This window comes from Erythrolamprus reginae, chromosome Z, assembly GCF_031021105.1.
Source record: "Erythrolamprus reginae isolate rEryReg1 chromosome Z, rEryReg1.hap1, whole genome shotgun sequence".
Lineage (NCBI taxonomy): Eukaryota > Metazoa > Chordata > Lepidosauria > Squamata > Dipsadidae > Erythrolamprus > Erythrolamprus reginae.
In genome coordinates, this window is record NC_091963.1 from 33,630,861 (window position 1) to 33,653,602 (window position 22,742).

Below are 22,742 nucleotides of genomic sequence, written 5' to 3' on the forward strand. Positions count from 1 at the left end.
CTTTCTCCCATGCTTTTTTATACTTTGTTTTATGTTTGGTATGAATGTGCTGTTTGGTTTTTTAAATAATGATAGGGTTTTATATGTTTTTAATATTATATTTGTTCCACTACTATATTGTTTTTATTACTGTTGTGAGCCGCCTAGAGTTTTCGGAGAGGGGTGGCATACAAATCTAAGAAATAATAATAATAATAATAATAATAATAATAATAATAATAAGCTGTTCTAGAGGAAAATAGAAATAGCAACAGCACTTAGACTTATATATAAGTGGTTTACAGAGCTAGCATATTGCCCCTAACAATATGGGTTCTTATTTTATCGACCTTGGAAGGATGGAAGGCTGAGTCAACTTTGAGCTAGTGAGAATAGAACTGCTGAACTGCTGGCAGCAGTCAGATCGCAAAAGGAACTGCAGTACTGCATTCTAACCACTGTGCCATCACAATTATTAATCATCTGATGAGCATAAAAACACCATCTTATCTAAGAAGTTGAAGAAAAGATCTATGAAACACAGAAATCACTGAGGCATCAGGACAACCTAGATGAGTAAAACCGTCACTTCTTGTTTATCTGTTCTGCATGGTTTAGAGATATATTTTAGTACAGCAGGTATTGAAATATTTTCTTGTATCCTCATATTTTGAATAAAAAAAACTAACCGTTTTTGAAAACCTGTGTTAACCAAGGACAAACAAACAAACCAAAAATAAGCTTGAAGTTAATGTCTCGCTGGCTCCCTATCTGGATGGATCCTATGCTATGTGCCAAAACACAAACATTCAATTCAATTTCAATTCAATTTATTAGATTTGTGTGCCGCCCCTCTCCGAAGACTCATATATGCCCAATATAGTCTGTGGGAATATTAACTGATTATCCAGCGCTCTCCATAATCCATCCTGATATTTTTGACAACTCTCTTAAATCCATAGTTCCCTTTTTTCTATGAGAGTCTAAGCAATTTGGACTCTTGACGCAGTGCAGAAAAGACTGTTCAGTAAATAAATGGCACTTCTTCAACATAGCTTAACAAAGAGTTAACAGTTTTAGAAGATAAAGGGAAAAAATGAAAAAAGATTTTATTTATTTATTTATTTATTAATTAGATTTGTATGCTGCCCCTCTCCGCAAACTCGGGGCAGCTAACAACAATAAAAAGACAATGTAAACAAATCTAATATTAAAAATAATCTAAAAACCCTCAATTTAAAGAACCAATCATACATACAAACGTACCATGTATAAATTCTATAAGCCATGGGGGGGGAGGGAAAATTTCAATTCCCCCATGCCTGACGACAGAGGTGGGTTTTGAGGAGCTTGCGAAAGGCAAGGAGAGTGGGGGCAACTCTGATATCTGGGGGGAGTTGGTTCCAGAGGGCCGGGGCCGCCACAGAGAAGGCTCTTCCCCTGAGTCCCGCCAGACGACATTGTTTAGTCGACGGGACCCGTAAAAGGCCAACTGTGGGACCTAACTGGTCACTGGTATTCGTGCGGCAGAAGGCGGTCCCGGAGATATTCTGGTCCGATGCCATGAAGGGCTTTATAGGTCATAACCAACACTTTGAATTGTGACCGGAAACCGATCGGCAACCAATACAGACTGCGGAGTGTTGGAGTAACATGGGCAAATTTAGGAAAGCCCATGATAGCTCTCGCAGCTGCATTCTGCACGATCTGAAGTTTCCGAACACATTTTGCTCTGTGAATTATTGATATTACCGTAATTTTCAGAGTATAAGACGTACTCCTCCACCAAAAGAGGGTGGAAAAGTTGGTATATTTTATACACCAAATATAGCCATTTTTGGCCTCCCCAAGCCCTGCCCCATGTGAAAACAGGTCTGCAGAGTGCTCCTGGAAGCTGGGAGAAGGCAGAAATGACCTTGTTTTTGCAAAGAAAATGGGCAAAAAATGGCTCATTTTTCACAAAAACGTGGTGCACAGAAGGTGGGGGAGATCTGTAGAGTGCTCAGGGGCAGGGCAAAAACTCTTTTTTCTTATTTACCTCCTCAAAATCTTGGTGTGTCTCATACACCAGTGCATCTTATAGTCCAAAAAATGCCATCTGTCTATTAAGGCATTAATAGCAACCCTCAACCTTTTGGGCACCAGGGACCAATTCAGGGGTGGGTTCTGTTAGATCCTTGCTGGAAGAAGGACTGCACTCTTAGGGTGAGTAACGGTTCTTTTATTAACAATGGATAATGGTTACAGAACTCCAATCAAAGACAACATGGCCATGCCCGGCAGCTATATATATGCCGGGCTGCCAGCCAATCACAACATAGCATTTTCCCGCCCAAGGACTATGGGGCGGGTACAATGCCTAACTGTCCTCTGGACACAACAGGTTCCCCACTGGTTCGCATCGTGACGGAAGTGCACTACATGGGGAGACCTGGCTTGGGAGCCTTGCAGGCCGGGGTCGCTGCTGTTCCAGTGACCCAGGCCACCAAGTTATTACTGGTTCTATAGAACCGTTCGAAACTGGGAGGAACCCACCTCTGGACCGGTTCCACACAAGGGGATTTTTCTGCAGACCCGAGGGGGCATGGTTTTGTGTGCTGTCCGTAGCCCTTGTCTGCACAGTCCTGTTTCTGGCATGCTGAGGACTGGTGCTGGTCCACAGATGAGGATTGGGGATCTCTGATGTAAAGACAGCGGGAGCATGCTAGCCAAGGAGAGTTATAATAGGTGATCTTTCTCCCTCTCCTCTCTCCTCATCTATCTTTTTTTAAAAAAATATATTTTTATTGGTTTTGCAGATAAGGTTACATAAAACAAACATAAAACAGTGCACAGTGCATGTGCCCATCACCCAACTGACAATAACCATCACTACCACCACCAATTGCGGGGGGTTCAAATATTTACTAGTTTATATATATACATCCCCAAAATATGAACAAGCGGGATGATACCTCCCGCTTACCAGACATCTGGAAACCAGCCCTCAAACGTATCCCAGCCATAGAAACCAGACTCAGAACACACATTGTAAAACAATCAAGTAGCCTGAAAATTCCAACTACTCAGGATATCACGCCTAATCTACAACCATTAACTAATCAGCATACCTCAGCTACATCAACGACCCCAGATGTTACCCCACTGACTCACCAGGAAGTTTCTACACAGCAGAAAATTGCTGAGCCATCAAGCCACACCCAGCCACCAGTATTTATAGAAGGAAGGCAGCTCAGGTCTCGCAGTGTTCGCCTTAGAACAAGGACAGAAACACCAGCCTGAAGATGACGAGTGAGACCTCGTCGAAACGTCGCCAGAAATTTCCAAATCCTACACGGGAAGAAACCCGAATATACCAAGACCGTCATACCTGTACCCGTGAAAATCTACGAATATATATATATATATATATATATATATATATATATATATATATATATATATATATATATATATATATATATATGTGTGTGTGTTAAATGTTTTTAGCTGGAATTTTAAAATTAAGGGAGACTAGGATGGTCCCATTTCGGCCTTGTGATCCAACATAAAAAAAACAACACACACACACACACACACACACACACACACACACACACATATATATATATATATACATATATATATATATCCTTAGCTCTGCATTTGTTATTATTGAAAGAGTGATTGGAGTTTATTTTTCACATTTGTGTCACAGATTCTACTCAGCATATAACCTTTCACCTTATTCCATCGTGCCATCAGCTTCTCCAATTTATTTTCATCAAAGTTGTTTAATCTTATTTCCATGATTTCAAAATGAATGTGATCCACCATGTGCCAGTACCAGTTCTGTAGTGTCCATTTTATAGACTCTTTCCAACCCAATACCACTACCGCTTGAGCGCTTTCCAGTGCTCGTTTTTATTTCTTTAAAATCTCTTAGTTCTCTTTGTTTAATTAATATCACTATTTCTTTTGTAATTATCCAATTAATATTTAGCATTTTATTTATTTCGTTCTGCACTTCCTTCCAAAATTTCTGAATTTCAACACACTCCCAGAACATATGCATGAAAATTCCTTTCTTTTGGCAACCATGCCAACAATTACCTTTCTCTTTCCCCAGAAGTGTGCAATCTCTCTCTCCTCATCTATCTTTTAATCTATAACTATTTGGATTTCACAAGCACCATGAAAGTGTGGAAAATCAAGTGCTAGGATCTCCTGCATTCTTGGTTTAAGGACACGGAATTTAAGAAGTGTTACCCATTTTGATCAAAACAAAAATACAAGGGTAAAGCTTTCCACAGGGAGGCTCCAAAAAGTCAGAATGGAAGCTATGACCCTGTAATTCGGGGGTAGGGAACAATGCGTCTTTTATGACTAGTGGACTTCAATTCCCAGAATTCCTGAGCTAACATGACTGGCTCAGGAATTCTGGGAGTTGAAGTCCACAAGTCATAAAAGACGCATCGTTCCCTACTCCTACTGTAATTGCTGTTGCCCCGTTAATTTTTCTTTCATGCCCAGTTTCAAAGCAGTGGAATTATCTGGAGAGCATTGGCTTCCGCCTTTAATGAGGACACTGACATCCTAGCAGCCAAAAGGTTGCAAGATTCTTCCTGCATACATACTCAATTCTCTATTGCAATGTTTCTCAACCTTGGCAACTTGAAGATATTTGGACTTCAATTCCCAGAATTCCCCAGCCAGCATTTGCTGGCTGGGGAATTCTGGAAGTTGAAGTCCAAATATCTTCAAGCTGCCAAAGTTGGGAAACACTGCTCTATTGCAGAGGTCTTCAAACTTGACGACTTTAAGACTTGTGGACTTTAACTCCCAGAATTCTCCAGCATCCTGGGAGTTGAAGTCCACAAGTCTTAAAGTTGCCAATTTGGGGAACCCTTGTTCTATTGAATGTTACCATATCTTAGTCTTATTGGTGAAAATTTATTTTCTTCTGCTTTGTTCCATAAATCTTTTGGGCTTTTATTCATTTTTTTTATTTTTTTGCTTCTATATCAGAAACTTTATGTGATAGAGCAAAACTAAGCATATTTTTGGCATTGGCACATCAAACTCCATCAAACAGACATATTACCTTTGCTGATGATTTTTTCCCCCTGGTTAGCTAGTGCAGTGTTTCCCAACCTTGGCAACTTGAAGATATCTGGACTTCAACTCCCAGAACCCCCCAGCCAGCAAATTGTTACACAACCATCCAGTGAAGCAATAAATTATTTAATAATTTGAAGTTTCCGGGTTCAAAAAATGTGTTTATCTTTTTCTAGGAAAAAATACAGAAGGGGTTGCCATTGCCTGTTGCCTACAGAACTTGTTTTAACACAATGGCTGGTCCTGAGTACAATAATCTAATACTCTGGGGGAATCTCAGCAATATCCTTTCAACTTCTATCTAATTCCCTTTAAATAAGTCTGCTGCCAACTCTTTTATCAGCAGAAGAAGTCTTGGGGCCAATTTCCCCCTTCCTTCTGTAGTAGGAAACTAATGTTTCCACAGCTTTACTTTATACTTACATGAAGAAACAGATACAGAGCAATATAGACAGTATCCATAAATAAACAGAAATCTATAGAAAAGGAGTTTTCAATTCAATGGGAATGAAGCTCTTTGCGGGAGAAAGATTTGATCAGAGATTAAGGCCCCCTTAAAGGTGGGGCCATTTAATATGTCCCTCCCCCCTTTTTACTCATGAAGAGTCTCTGTTTTGCTTTTTAATGGTTAGGATAGGATAGGATAGGGCAACAGAGTTGGAAGGGACCTTGGAGGTCTTCTAGTCCAACCCCCTGCCCAAACAGGAAACCCTATACTCTTCCTGCCTTCCGTAAACTCCTTAAAACCCACCTTTGTCGTCAGGCATGGGGGAATTGAAACATCTCCCCCTGGGCATGTTTAATTTATATATGGTATGCGTGTGTGTATGTCTGTTAGTATATGGGGTCTCTTAAATCTTTAAACATTTTAAAAAACTGTTGGATTATTTATGATTTGTTGTTACATGTTGTGAGCCGCCCCGAGTCTTCGGAGAGGGGCGGCATACAAATCGAATAAATAATAATAATAATAATAATATACCACTTCAGTCAAATAGTTGTCCAATATCTTCTTTAAAACTTCCAATGTTGGAACATTCACAACTTCTAGAAGCAAGCTGTTCCATTGATTAATTGTTCTAACTGTCAGGAAATTTCTCCTTAGTTCTAAGTTGCTTCTCTCCTTGTTTAGTTTCCACCCATTGCTTCTTGTTGTACCCTCAGGTGCTTTGTAGAGTAGGTTGACTCTCTTTTCTTTGTGGCAAGCCTTGAGATATTGGAACACTGTTATCATGTGTCCCCTCGTCCTTCTTTTCATTAAACTAGACATATCCAGTTCCTGCAAATGTTCTTCATGTTTTAGCCTCCAGTCCCCTAATCATCTTTGTTGCTCTTCTCTGCACTCTTTCTAGATTCTACACATCTTTTTCCTAAGTTTCCTAAAGGATGTTCATATGTGTGTTTTTGTATTTTCATTTTCCAGTTTAACCAACAGTCCTAGGAATTCCTGATGATCTGGTTCAAGTAAAGATTAGACCTGTCTCATTTACCTTCTTGGAAATTTCCAAGAAGGACAAAGAAGATGGAAGTGATAGCCTGACCTTATTATGCAAATTATATAAATTAAACACTTTGTGTTATTTGAACGATAACTATCAGAATGACATCATTGTGGCTTTCGTCAAGGGCAGGCTACATATATTTTTCTGTCCTGTGCAAAGTCACAGCACCCTCTATATTTCGGCTTATCTTCAAATTTTGTTAGGTTTTTCAAATAGGCACCTTCTTATTTTTCTTTGAGTTTTTGAGCTTTATGATTTTCAGAACTTAATATATATTTTGGGGGCTTTCTTGGAAGTTTTACCTTATTTGCATAGTAAATCATTTTAATTACGTCAACATCCATTATATTCGTATGGCAACAATTCCATGAAATTATATTTAACTCCCAAGCAGGTGCACTGTCTTTCAGAGTGTATCATTACTGCTTTTTCTTTTTTGTGGTTTACAACATTAACGTTCCTAAAATTTTGCATCTCAAAGCTGGTATTTACTCAGCCTTAGCCAAGAGCAAGCTTTGTTTATATCAAATTTTTTATGGACTTAGTTCTAGTAAAATTAGGTTGTCAGTTTTCTGAAGTTTTAATAAAATAATCTAGTTCTTCTTTTATGGGGAAACTAGAAATTTTGTTAGATGAAGCATACAAATCCAATAAATAAATAAATAAATGAACTGATTCCAATGATGGAACAATCAGCATTAAATGCTGTCTCAAGAGCATAAGTGAGGCATTTGGATTGCATTTAACCTGTGCCTTGTGTGTACCAGAAAATCCCTTTGACATTTAAAATGGGAGCTGTTTCGGTTTTTCTGTTGATAAAGACTTTTAGGTTTTCCTTCTATCGGGTGGTGTGTGTCTTTCTGGACTAATTACCCTGTAATTACGGGCGGTTGAGACACGCTGGCAGAACAATACTAATATTTGTTTGTTTGTTTGTTTGTTTGTTCGTTCATTCATTCAATTTTCTCATGCTGCCCTTCTCCTTAGGGTTTACAACACGTTAGCAATAGCACTTTTTAACAGAGCCAGCATATTTCCTCCACAATCCCCCAAGATCCTCATTTTACCCACCTCGGAAGGGTGGTAAGGCTGAGTCAACCTTGAGCCAGTGATGAGATTTGAACCGCTGACCTGCAGATCTAGCAGTCAGCTTTAGTGGCCTGCAGTATTCCACTCTACCCACTGTGCCACCTCGGCTCATTTGTCAAACATGTATAGGATAATAGTACTTTGTATAAAAATAAGTAAAAAGTAACGAAAAAAGGGGACAATAGGACAGGTACAGTAGGCACAATGGTGCATTTATGCACGCCCCTTACACACCCCTTATTTACCCCTTACTTATTCACACCTCTTATTTTCTTCATGATGGGCAGACTGATGTGCTAATTTTCATGACCAGTGAGCTGGTTTTATTGCTTATGGTTACCATTTATTATTTAAAACATTTATAGAGTTGGCCATCTTCTAGCCAACTTCAGGTGGCTCTATTGTCCTCAAGACCAGCGGTCACCAACTGGTGGGCCATGAGAAAATTTTGATGGTCTGCAGAAAAATTATTTGAATTTTTTAATATTGCACTAAACCATCAAACTCGGCCCCTGGGATAGATACAATGCAATGAATGTTTGTGCTGCTGCAGATTGTCTCCCCCTGTGGGGTCTTTGACTAGTGGACTTCAACTCCCATCTGATCTCTATTGCCATTTTAATGCAACCTGTAATGCCATTACCTCCTAAATTCTCTAGGCTCGCATCCCAGCCCTTCTCTGGCAGCCTGGCATATTCAAGAAGCATTTTCTGGGAGCAACAGTTGTGGTTAAGTGTTACAATTTGTTTTCATTATGAGGCAGTTTCTCTCAAGGCAAGGCTTCCATTCTAATGTTAAAATTAGAGAAAAACATGGGACTAGTTCTCAATCAACGGCATAATCAAGTGTATAGAGACAGAGTTTTAATGCAACAAACCTGAGCGCACACAGGCCAGAAGTTATACACTAATACAACTGTGTAACCATAATCTTTTCTGTGCTCAACATTTTATAATGTTTTTTTTCCTCATTGGGAGTTCTTAGTTGTTAAAAACTTTATCTCAACCAGGACTAAATATGTTCTGCTTTTTCATTCGTCAACAACCATCATCCATAATTTTCTTCTCTGCTTTCTGCCAATACATTTCCCCCATTTCTGGATTGATAAATTCTATGTTCATAAAAATACAACCCATTGTTCTCTATTTTTAAAATAGATTAAGAAAAAGAAAATTATGTCAATGTTCATACACATTTTTGCCAAAATATGGAGTGCTGAACATGAAAAGAAGTTTTTTATATGAAATTCTTGAGTGTGGAACTATAGTATTCATAGAAATGGCTTACAAAATGCTAATTAAGATTGTATTTATAATGCCTAGTATGTAGTTTCCACAGCTTACATTTATTTTAGTTATAAGTGTAACAATTGGCCTGTCTTCTTTCTGGAGGAAATTGCTAATTTAAATAGTTTTGAAAAAAGGGTAGCTAGAAGATTTTGGCTTAAGTACATTATTCCACACAATACAGGGGGGGGGGGAACCCAATTAAGCTTCTTCTCTGGTGTTTTGATTTGTTTTTTGACTGGTATATAGGGAGGTCTCTTAATTTCTTCAGAGCTGCTTCCCAAAAAGCAAGTGAAAACAGCTGAAAAATGCCCCCCAAAACAAGCCAGCCAGCGGTAGGATTAGGCAGTTTGCTGAACTGGGCAGATTTTTAATAAAAGGTTCAACGAAACTGGTCACAACCAGTTGAAGCCTGCTTCTGTTTCCTAACCACCATCATTAATGCCAATTAAGACTCATTCTTCAGAGCTGGAGAGCCTTGGGGAGATACAACTCCAAGGAGAAGAACCAACAATAAAAACAATTAGTACTGTGACCAATTTGTTCCCTGCAAGGAAGAGTTACATTTGTTAGCCTGAAGTGTGTCAAAGATAATTTGATAATTAGTGGCAAACCAGCTATAAGTATTCTATATCCCTTCCTATATTGAAACTAGGGAAAGAAACAAAATCTATGTGCTGTTACTGTAAGGAAAATTTCCTACCTTCATCTCCATGCAAATCTAAATTGCTGGGAAAAATACAGTGATACCTTGTCTTACAAACACCTCGTCATACAAACTTTTCGAGATACAAACTTGGGGTTTAAGATTTTTTTGCCTCTTACAAACTATTTTCACCTTACAAACCCACTGCCGCCGCTGGGATGCCCCGCCTCCGGACTTCCATTGCCAGTGAAGCACCCGTTTTTGCACTGCTGGGAGTCCCCTGAGGCTCCCTTCCATGGGAAACCCCACATCCGGACTTCCATGTTTTTGTAATGCTGCAGGGGAATCCCAGCAGGGCAATCCCAGCAGCGCAAAAACGGGCGCTTCGCTGGCAACAGAAGTCCGGAGGTGGGGTTTCCCAGCAAGGGGAGCCTCAGTGAAATCGCAGCATCACAAAAACACAGAGGTCCGGAGGTGGGGTTTCGAGGACTTCAGTGTTTTTGCGATGTTGTGATTTCACTGATGCTCCCTTCACTGGGAAACCCCACCTCCAGACTTCCGTTGCCAGTGAAGCACCCATTTTTGCGATGCTGGGTTCCCCTACTGGAATTCCCCTGCACCATCGCAAAAACACGGAAGTCCGGAGGTGAGGTTTCCCATGGAGGGGAGCCTCAAGGGAATCCCAGCAGCGCAAAAACGGGCGCTTCTGCTGGCAAAAGGGGTGAATTTTGGGCTTGCACTCATTAATTGCTTTTCCATTGATTCCTATGGGAAACATTGTTTCGTCTTACAAACTTTTCACCTTAAGAACCTCGTACCGGAACCAATTAAGTTTGTAAGACAAGGTATCACTGTACTTGGAACAATAGAGTGAAACTGAAACCTCAGAGCTATTTGCTTAGCATCCTAGATCACTTTCTTCTATTTTTCCATCTCCCAATACAATGCACATCTAGAAGGCCTGTGGCCTCCAAAAATTTATTTTACTTAAACACAAATGGTAATAATTAAAGAGGAAGAGAAAATTTTCTTTCATGAAATTATTCCATTTGCTATATATTAGGATTTTACAAGATAATTATGCTCTGTGACAGCAGTCATTCTTTTTGGTCATAAAAGTTCATGTCTTCAACAAATGCAATTGTTATACACCATCAAAGATATTTGAAATTTGAATGACTCAGAAATAGGCTTTTTCAGGCTCCTTGTATTAATTTTTTCACCAGCAGTTTATTTAATACATTCTCAGCATGATTGTTGATGCCAATAGCATGAGGTATTTGAAATATGGTAAATAAGAATCCATTCATTCTGTTTAAAGATTTATATGATAAAGATTGACTTGGGATAGAACTTCTGAAATACTTTTTCATGAACAAAATAAATTTTCAGAATTTTTTTAATAGTCAAAACAAGATTCAATGAATAGAGTGACTCAATAATGCTAAACATTTTTTTCTAGATAAAAATGACAATTGTAGAAATTTCCATGGACGTATAATACATTATGTAAAATTCAATTATCTATGTTAAATGTATCATGTACATTTTCTGTCAATGGCTCATTGTTGTCCTTAAAATGATATAAAATTGTTGTTGTGACATAGCTTAAGAAACCTACAAATGGTCATAAATATAGAATTTCTTTTAATTGATGTTTTATTAAGAAAATAATTCCTCAGTTTTATTCTTCTATGACTAGCAAAATATATATACATTTCTATGATGGTTGTAGGCTAAGTCATCAATTTAAAATCCAGCCTTTTTGACCTGAATCTTTTATAAATGATAGAGAATTGGAACATAAATATATCTTTCATTTAAAAGCAAGAACGAGCTTTTAAAAAGATAAATATAACAGGCAGCTCATTGTACAACTTTTAGGCATAATTAGCTGATAAATTACAGTTCTTGTTTTGCAGTATGATAGGCATAATCCAAACCGCTAAGCATTTTTAACACCCCTCATTTCAGAGGGTGACTCAAAATATAGGCTTAAATGCATTTTAGTAAAATACACAAGACTCAGATATGGCTGAAATGTGTCCCTTTTTTCTCTTTTATCTGACAAATTTACAGCCTTTCTTCCTTTTCTTTCCTTTAAAACAATGATGTTTTTACAAGTTTCACAAGAGGTTTTTGTTTTACTGCAACATATGACTGTAATATATTCCTTAGCTACTTCCACAACCAATCACGATAATCAATGCAACATTATGACTCAAATGTGCAATATTCAGTAACTCTTTACAAATCTTTCCTTCAGGTTAGTTCATAGTACTATACAGTAGTACCTCTAGATACGAGCTGCTCTACATGCGAGTATTCCAAGTTACGAGCCACGAGGGGAGAGAAATTTCTGTTCCAGACCCGAGCTCAAATTCGGGATACGAGGCGAGCGTCCACTAGGTGGCGCAAGAATCCTTGCTTCTGGTTATCTCGGAGGGGAAAAACAAAGTCTAAAGCCATTTGTTCCAGATACGAGTTGTTCGACATACAAACTCCCTTCTGGAACGAATTAAACTCGTATCTAGAGGTACTACTGTATATGTAAGTTCTCTTGATGGTGTATGATAAAAATGAATGAAATTCTAATATCTTACTTTCATGATTAAAATAGCTTTTATGAACTGATGCCTATCTTATAAGATTTACACTTTTAGATAGACAAACAGACGTTCACCAAACTTTATGGCTGGCATGCTTACAATACAAATCATGCAACATGGCTTGCATGTGAAAAACAAGAACAAAGAAGTTCGATCTAAACTCTTCAGATTCCATTAGTCAGACATTGTAAGTATGATCATATGTATATGAAAGGCATCAATTTACATATATCTTCTCAAACTTATGTCTATCTTTATGAAATATCTAAGTTCCATGTTCAAGAGCTATCTATTTTTTTCCTCCTTTTTGGGGGGAGGGGAATTTACAGAGTATTCCCAATTTCCAGTCTTATATACAAATAGCAAGAACCTCCAAGTCGAACTAAGACAACTGAAGTGCTTGATGTTAGAAGAAAACAGAAAAACAAATGTTAAAGAAATCTTATGGAATGAAAACAACCAAGGGCATATGTATATACAGAAGAGAGCAAAGGCACCAGCACAATGAATCAGGGGTGTCAGTTCTTTCAATAAGGCTTAGACATCATTCCAAACTATGATAATACAATTTCCAAGGGAATATATACATTACTTTAGATTAGGAAAGTTGAAATGAATATTACAGTGCTCATAAAAGAACCAGAGATGTTACGACAGTCAAGAGGACCTCCTTAAAAAAAAAATTTTTTTGATCAAATGGGAAGAATGGAAAAGAAGCATAAACTACTATGCATAAAAGATGCAAATAGTTATATAGCAAAACAAAAAACCCCACCAACAAAACATTCTTCAAATACATTCAAAATAATAAATTAATCAGGAGGCCATTTAGCTGTTGCATGATAGGGAAATTAAAGATGTGCTAAAGGAGGGTAATAGGATGGATTATTGGCTAATGGTATTCACTTCTGAAGATATAAAACAGATGCCCAGCTGACTTTTTCAAAGGAAAAATTATTTATTGTTATTATTTATTTATTTTTTTTCTCTATCCATTTCGCAAAAAGGTGATATTAAATTGGATGAGTGGAGACCAATGGATATGTATAGAGAGGAGTTTATAGTCCAGATTGACAGGTTGAAACATTATCAGTCCAGACAGTCCAGAAATTGTTGAACAATTTAGAAAATTTCTGGTATTTTTATAAAAAAAAATAAGCACCCCTTTCATCTTAAGATATTAAACAAAGGGATTTTTAAATCAATTGTTTAAAAAATAGAATTGAGAGGCAAGAAGGCAAACTAAATTAGTTTAACATTTGTTTGAGGAAAGTGGTTAAAATATTAAAGAGAAAGTAAGCAAGCACATGAAAGAACAAACCTTATGTAAACAGAGATCTTGTTTCATTACCCTTCCAGTAATTTTGTAAACATGTAAAAAGGGATTCAATAAATACAGAAAACTTTTAAACAATCAATGCCGAAATCTCTCATCACAGCCTTCATGGGATAAAGTGGGTTAAATACCATAACCGAACAGATACTATGTACTTTGATTTTGTAAAAAGTTTTAGTAATAGCCCTCATAAAAGGTTCCTGAGTGAAACCTAGTTGTCATGGCACAAAGGCACTACTAGAGGCTTCCAGCTGATCCAAACCCTACAGACAATAAACTCTAAAGCATTGGTTCTAAAGCCGCTACCCCTTAATAGTTTCTCATGTTGTGGTGACCCCCTACAATAAGTCTAGCACCAATTCTCCCAACAGAGGGTTAGGCTTATTGGCAGGAAGGTCAGAGGGGCGACCCCACTGTAAATGCCTGATTGGTCGAATTATAAAAATATGTTCCAAGGCCCCAGAATAGAAGCTTCAGTTCCTAATATTATGGGGAATATGTATTTTCTCATGGTCTTAGACGACCCCTGTGAAACTGTCATTCAACCCCCCAAAGGGGTCCCAACTCCCAGGTTGAGAACCACTGCTTTACAGGCAATTCACATAGAACTCTGACTGCAGAAAAAGACCTCATGGTCCATCTAGTCTGCCCTTATACTATTTTCTGTATTTTATCTTAGGATGGATATATGTTTATCCCAGGCATGTTTAAATTCAGTTACTGTGGATTTATCTACCACGTCTGCTGGAAGTTTGTTCCAAGGATCTACTACTCTTTCAGTAAAATAATATTTTCTCATGTTGCTTTTGATCTTTCCCCCAACTAACTTCAGATTGTGTCCCCTTGTTCTTGTATTCACTTTCCTATTAAAAACACTTCCCTCCTGGACCTTATTCAACCCTTTGATATATTTAAATGTTTCGATCATGTCCCCCCTTTTCCTTCTGTCCTCCAGACTATACAGATTGAGTTCATTAAGTCTTTCCTGTTACGTTTTATGCTTAAGACCTTCCACCATTCTTGTAGCCCGTCTTTGGACCCGTTCAATTTTGTCAATATCTTTTTGTAGGTGAGTCTCCAGAACTGAACACAGTATTCCAAATGTGGTCTCACCAGCATTCTATATAGCGGGATCATAATCTCCCTCTTCCTGCTTGTTATACCTCTAGCTATGCAGCCAAGCATCCTACTTGCTTTCCCTACCGCCTGACTGCACTGTTCACCCATTTTGAGACTGTCAGAAATCACTACCCCTAAATCCTTTTCTTTTGAAGTATTTGCTAACACAGAACTGCCAATACATTACTCAGATTGAGGATTCTTTTTCCCCAAGTGCATTATTTTACATTTGGAAACATTAAACTGCAGTTTCCATTGCTTTGACCATTTATCTAGTAACGCTAAATCCTTTACCATTTCGCTAAAAGGTGATATTAATTCACATGCTGGTAAGATCTGCAGAGTGAAATTATCTAAGGATGAGGGCTGTTCCAGTATAAATTCACAGGACATTCTGTCATCCATCCATCCATCCGTTCATCCATCCATCCATCCATCCATCCATCCATCCATCCATCCATCCATGCATCAACTCTCTCTGTGTGTGTTTCTCTCTCTCTCTCTCTGTCTGCCTATCTGTCTGTCTTTCTCTCTATGTCCCCCTTTCTCTCATCTATCTCTCATTTATCTATCTATTGTTTCTCTTTCTCTCTCATCTTTTCTCTCTATCTAGCTATTTATCTAGGTAACATTCATATACACTGTACATCCAGATCAGTCTTGACACTTGGCAGCTGCCTGGAAAAGTCAATATAGGGTTTTTTTTTTTTGGCAAGATTTAACAATGACCAAATGATAGTCCCAGTTGTTTATACATTCAGCTGAAATTAGTGCTTTTAGTCCCTAGCCTAGCATTTTAACCACTTTCCCAAATTGGCTCTCTCTAAATGATCTAGTATGATAAAATAAAAAAAGGAACTGTGAAAAACTCGAAAAGAATCCCGTTAAACTGAATTAAAATGCTAAGAGCTTTTTGGCTTTGAAATGCTAAGAGCAATTCAACAAACAAGTATAAAGAGATACAGGTTGGCATAAAAATTCCAGTGAAATCAAAATAGAGGAAGATTCAGGACTCACAGAAGGATCACCCTCCCCCCAGATATATTAGGAAATTTCCACCAGTTTTTGTGATAACACAATTAATAGGTGGTTTTTAAAAACACAACTAATAGGTAGTTTTCAAAGAGAACTGCACAGGAGTAATTGAAGTGCAAGCTATTAATTGCTGCTAACCACTCAAGGCTTTGTAGGCAAACAACATGATGGTTGCTATGCTATAATTGATAGTAGAAAGGGGATATTGGTCTATTGCTCTCCACTTACACTTATCCTGTCACTGAATGCTGATGAAATGAGACTTCTGGTTGCTTTCTCTTAATCCAGCAATTCACTGGACTCACTGGAGAACAGCCTAATGTTGGGAACAATTGAGGGCAAAAGAAGAATGGGATGGAAGAGAATGAGGTGACTGGATCACTGAAGCAGTTGGTGTGAGCTTAAATGGTCTCTGAGCATGGGTGGGCTACTGTCTGGATTGGGGGGGGCACAGGGGGGTAGCGAAAATGGAGCTCCATCCCTGAGCACCCAATTTGCACTGAAAGATATTGAAAGAAAATGCAGGATGCCCTGTATAGGCCACGCCTACAGTGTGGTAGTAAAAATTTTGGTAGCCCTTCACTGACTCTGGGGGATGGCAGAGGACAGAAAGGCCTGGAGGAATGTTGTCCATGGGGTCTCAATGGGCCAGAAAGGATTTCGCAATTAACAACAATCCAGCTATTTATTAGTTGAAATTATATTTTAGCTTTCTACACCATAAGTTCTCACTTTTGAAAGTTTCCCAAAATAATTTCTTGTTGTGTGTTCTCCAATTATTTTAAGAGAAATACAGAAGATCTGCATGTAAACTTTATGTATGTATATATGTATGTATGTATGTATGTAGTCTTCGGAGAGGGGTGGCATACAAATCTAATAAATAAATGTATGTATGTATGTATGTATGTATGTATGTATGTATGTATGTATGTACAGTGTTCCCTCGATTTTCGCGGGTTCGAACTTCGCGAATAGCCTATACCACGGTTTTTCAAAAAATATTAATTAAAAAATACTTCGTGGTTTTTTCCTATACCACAGTTTTTTCCACCCGATGACATCATATGTAATCGCCAAACTAATAATTTTTGCAAATAAATAACAAAAACAATAATTATTGTTAATAAATAATTATGTTTATAAATATCAGGATCACTAAGTGTCTTATTCAATGGCGAGTACCAGTAATAATGGTGAGTAAATGGTTGCTAAGGGAATGGGAAATGGTAATTTAGGGGTTTAAAGTGTTAAGGGAAGGCTTGTGATACTGTCCATAGCCAAAAATGGTGTATTTACTTCCGCATCTCTACTTCGCGGAAATTCGACTTTCGCGGGCGGTCTCGGAACGCATCCCCCGCACAAATCGAGGGAACACTGTATGTATGTATGCATGCATGCATGTATGTATGTATATAAATAAATAAAATGGTAAATAGAATTTGTACCTTACTTTATTGTTTTTACATATTGGGCCATAACTTGAGTGTTGCCAATGCCAAATATATAATCAGTTATTGCCAAACATGTGAGAACACTGCAATGGCCCCATTCTTCTTTGCAACAATGAATGTGGTAGAATGTTAGGTTTAGGTGGAACAAAAACAATCAAAAATTTAAATAACTATTTGTATCTATTAAGCTAATTACAAACTGATTTCAAAGGTGAAATATTAAGTGCATGTAAGGTATAAATGATTCTAAAATTTATTTTGATCATAGATGTATATTAGAAAGTTAAGTATCTTGATTTCTAAAAAGTGTTTTCAAGGGAAAAATAGTATGCGTAGCATTACCTTTAATACATACATTGCAAAAACATATTTTTAAAAATTAAAACTATGTCAAACATTCTCCTGTGCAGAATTAAATTTAGGTGAAGTTGACCCACAAAGTGACATAGAAATCACTTTTCTGTGATGCTTAAAATTCCAATAATATTTGTATAGAATGATGTAAATAATAATTTTTATTTATTTATTAATTATTTATTTATTGGACTTGTATGCCGCCCCTCTCCGTTAGTGTTACTATAAATTCTATTTGTGAATTGCAAAAAAAAATTTCGAACTGGTTCTAATTGGCAAAAGAGTAAGTATTTAGAGTCAGGAAAATATAGTTGGTAATATAAAAGAATGAAAAAGAAGAAGAAAGAATTAAAGAAAACAAATAATAATTATAGCCTTTACTGCAGGCATGAAATGCTACTACTTTGGCCTGATTTGGGTGTACCAGTAGTGGCCGCCACGGGTGCTTCAGAGAACCGGTATCAGCGGCAGTGCAAGTTTCTGTCCACCTACCTGGATGTCACAACTTTCTTTTTTTTAACCCTCTGTGTATGCGCAAAGCCTTCTGTACATATGCAGAATGTGAAAATGTGCATGCTTCCAAACTTGTAGGGAAGGCACGTAGATTTCATAGGTGCTTTACTGTCTTAAAGCTATTTTCCAAATACAATTCTTACTTTATTTCTAGAAGCAAAATGGTTCCCTATCTCTGATTTTTTTGGATGGAAAAATATGGCTGACAAATTTTCCTTGAAACAATTTATATGTAGCTGATGTACTGAACAAGGCTCTTGAATCCTCTTCCTGGCAGAATATTATATTCCTATGATAATATTTAATCTCTTTTAAAAAAAACTTTATGTTACAAAAATAATTTACTTTCATTTCTATCTCCTGCTTGATGTCAGAATAGTACTAAATTGCTAGCATTCTGTCATGGTAGTAAAGATTTACATATATGAAATACATGTTTATGTTGTTTTGCTCCAAGTTGTGGGGTGGAGAAAATAACTTTGAGTCAGCATTTGGACTTACTGAAAATAAAATAATAAAAATGCTGCAATATAATGACAAATAATTCATGTTTATAACAATAGTTCTTCACCATCTCCAATTTATACTTACTGTATTTTTCGGAGTGTAAGACACCCTGGAGTATAAGACACACCTTAGTTTTGGTGGAGAAAAACAAAGAAAAAAGTCCTCTGCCTCCCAGCAATTTGCCAAACATAAAACAGCACAGAATATATAGAATGTTTGCTGTATATTTCTGTGTATGTGTGTCTGACCCATAGAAATAGCAAAGAATTGGAGAAATCAACATTATGGCAGTACTATATTAATCCCAGAAAGTTTTCTTAAATGTAATCACACTTACTCCTCCCAATTATTTAAATAGGTCTACTCCAAACATGACTAAGTCAGGGTTTAATTCAACTGCCTTATACTAATACTTAATGCTAATACAAGACATTTCAGATTATACTTTTACAGATCTTTAAAATTAATGTGGCTTTCTGGAAGCATTTTCTGCTATTTAAAAGAAGATACAGTAGCACTAGACCTCTTCAGATCAAGCGTTTATTTTAAAAAATTTCTTCATTTTGTAGAGAGAATAATAAAGCAGTCTTTAAAAAATAAGTCTAATAATTTGAACATTCTACATGCATTTATGGTTATTGACTTACTTCCTTGCAGCAAAAAACAAACAGCCAGTTTCAGCCTTTGCCTCTCCCTGTAGCAATTTGCCTCCCTGCAGCTTTAGTTTCACTTTAATTTTAGCATGTGGGCTTGCCAGCAACTTCAATCAATCAGCTGAGTGTTGGGAGACAGATAATCAGTGGCTTGTGGTAATCAGGCTCTGCTGCTGTTTGCTGCAAGGAAATAAATTGCTGGCAAGCAGAGACCAAAGAGTGTGGGTGGCTGGATGGGGCTACATTTGGTGTATAAGACACACCCATGTTTTCACCTTCTTTTAAGGGATAAAAAGGTGCATTTTATACTCCGAAAAATATGGTAGTTTCATTTGGATAACAAGATCTTTTGTAGAAATAATGCAATATCCTCGGGTGCTGAAAGAGCATGGGCATGTGCTACTGCGCATACATGAGTGCCCGCACCCATAATTCAATGTCTGGGTAGGGCAAAAACAGCTTCCCCTGCCCTCCAGAAGCCCTCTGGTGGCTAGAAATGGCCTTTTCCCCAATTTCTGGTGGGCCCAGTAGGCTCGTGCTTCACCCTCCCAAGGCTCCAAAGCCTTGGGAGGGTGAAAGCTCCAAAGCCTTCCCTAGAGCTGGGGGATGGTAAAAACGCCCTCCCCCATGTTCTAGCCAACCACAACATCCCCATCTCCCCAGAGGCTCTCTGGAAGTCAAAAACGCCATCCCGGAGCCTCCGTATGAGCCAAAAATCAGCTGGCCGGGACACACATGCACCCTGGATCTGAGCTAGGGCAACGGCTCGTGTGCCAGCAGATATGGCTCCATGTGCCACCTAGGGCATAGGTTTGCCATAGGTTTGCCATCACTGTCTTAGTGGGATGTCTGACGCAAAGTTTTACTACTATTGCATCCTTGTTTTATATGGCTAAATTCTGAAACTGATGAAAACATTATCCTCATTGAAAAATCTAGCTTTCATCTCCTTTTCTTTTGAAACGTCATTGGCAACTGGGATCAGTCTCTATGTCTGAATCTCTATCAGACTTTCATGAACTGGTGTCACACAAGAGAGCTGAATTTCTGCACTTTGTATATGATTGTTCCAGTTTGCTGAGTCAGTATGCACATTGCTGGGGCTTTACAGTCTGTTCTTTTGTGCAGAAATAAAAAGTGGAACCCTTTAATTATAAATTAAGCAGTTGTATCTCCAGATTTTAATGCAACAAGTTCAGAGTCGTGTATGTACTTTCCATTCAGATGCTCACTGTTGGAATTACGATGATATAGATAAGCAGGGACCTCCGTGAGAGATGTTGCTGTGTAGGAAGTAGATCGTGTAGAGCTATGATCACGGCGCCTTTGACCCCACTGAGTTTTATACTGCATCCATTGACGCTTCAGGGTTGCTTGGACCTATAAGCAACATATTTCAATTGTTAACAAATACCTGTGAATTAATTTTAAAAAAGATAGCCAATTCCTGAAAAACATATTTAAAATGGAAATCACTTCCGTCAAAATACTGGTCGATTTTATCAAATAGTCTCCCCCAGCAATAACTCCCCCAGCAATGATCACACTTTGTTTGGATTATTGGTGTTGACATTCCACATATCAGCCTAGAGGTGGTTGCCGTAATCAATGAGTGACTTCAAAAAACAAGATATCAGAATCAATTCTTTTTGTGCCTGCACAAATGTTCTTTCATTCAAGCTGAGCTTCTGACTTCTACTTTGCCGTCCTTGGAACCAATGATGCCAGAAGCAATGCTGTTTTGGAGAATTTTGGGGAAAATAAAATATGAGCTATCCAATATATGACCCTCAGAGGAGATTTAATGCTCCTTGTGGTAATGCTTTTAATATTTTTAATCTGCAAATTGCTAGAGAGAGTTAGTTATTGCCCCAGATATAAATAGTACTAAAAGAATAATAAAGAAAACTGCAAGTTCACACTGTTCAAATTAAGCCGAAGTAAATCTTTGAAGAGATCAAAGGAGTCCCCTAAAAGTCATTTAACCTACTAAAGAGTTATTTTTTTTATAAGTTAACATCATAGCTAAAAATCTATGTCTCTTTATTAATTTTAAGTCCTGCTACTTCTCCATAATTCTCAATTTGAGTTAGGAGTTTTGGGCCTGAAGTAAGTGGTTCTTCCAAAATGAAAACTAAATCATCCGCAAATGCTTGCAGTTTATATTGTTCATCTCGAATTTTGAGGCCCAAAATCTCTTTGTCTGCTCTTATTGCTCTAGTCAGTACTTCTAACGTCAAAATAAATAACAGTGGTGATAATGGGCAGCCTTGTCTTGTACCTTTGGTGGTTTTTACTTTATCAGTTATCTCTCCATTCACAATTATTCTCGCCGATTGTTTATTATAAATTGCTTCTATGACATGTAAGAACCCCGCTCCAAAATTCATATATTGTAATTGCCTATTTAGAAATTGCCAGTTTAAATTGTCAAATAAAAATCTATGTCTTGTGGCACAGAGCCAACAACCATTCAGTGTGGAAGCAATATAACACCATCAGCGGCAAAATATATTTACCTTCCCTACTGGTTTGGAAGTATGTGTTATCATCAAGTACATGCCACCATCATGTGTATGCCACCATCACATGCACGCTACTATTGCATGCATGCCACCATTGTTTGCACACCACCGCCCCATGTGTGTCATAATTGCATCCAGAGTATATTATATGGGACACTCATTTGCAATTGATCTCTCTATAAATTCACAGGACATTCTGTCATCCATCCATCCATCCATCCATCCATCCATCCATCCATCCATCCATCGAACCAACCAACCAACCAACCAACCAACCAACCAACCAACCAACCAACCAACCAACCAACCAACCAACCAACCAACCAACCAACCAACCAACCAACCAACCAACCAACCAACCAACCAATCCAACCAACCAACCAACCAACCAACCAACCAACCAACCAACCAACCAACCAACCAATATTAAATTCTTGGCTCCACCTGGTGATCATCAGGGTTTTGATACAAACAAAGGAGAGAAATCAGGTAGAGCATGGCTTCAAATCCTCCTCCATCCCTTAACAATAGTTTTCCTTTGGGCTATGACATGATTGAATAGGAAGAGAGACAGAAAGCTTAAAGTGCAGAAGAGCTCAGATTTGTCAGTCCAACCGCCTCTCCCACAGAGATCTGCTGATTTTAAAAATGATTTTTTTCCCCCTCCAAAGAATACACAGACATCTGGGCCATTTTTAGCTCAGCTGTTTTGTTGGTTCCTTCTACCATACCAAATTTAGTTCCATTCTGTTTAGTGTTCAGGGTGTTAGCCTGTTGATGGGCAGTCTTAAGCTCTTTCACATACTTTCTTTCTAACATTGTATTGCAGTGAATAAAAATGGATTCTTCAGATTATTCATTTTTAAAGGAACACTTTTGGCTTTTTCTGAAATGATATCATCCTTGCTTGGTAATAACTCACTCTCATTTATCTTCTATTAGGAATAAATTGTTAAAAATCAGTTTGAAACTTTCTCTTCCTGTAACCCCAAATCTCAGTGATTATCTCTTCCACTTTAAAGAATAATGGCTAGCTTC

General features: G+C 37.8%; 1 protein-coding gene across 5 annotated transcripts in view; it reads right to left on the reverse strand.

The window, feature by feature from the left end:
* Positions 1–18,375: 18,375 nt before the first annotated feature.
* The window catches only part of CALCR (calcitonin receptor), a 165,224-nt gene continuing 160,857 nt past the window's right edge, over positions 18,376–22,742 (reverse strand). For 4 of the 5 annotated variants that reach the window (XM_070726410.1, XM_070726407.1, XM_070726411.1 and 1 more), the window contains one exon: positions 18,553–20,559. In XM_070726410.1, coding sequence (XP_070582511.1) covers positions 20,338–20,559 — 222 coding nt within the window. In that variant the 3' untranslated portion in view covers positions 18,553–20,337. Of the gene's footprint in view, positions 20,560–22,742 lie in introns of all 5 variants that reach the window. The other variant, XM_070726408.1, reaches the window with a different exon arrangement.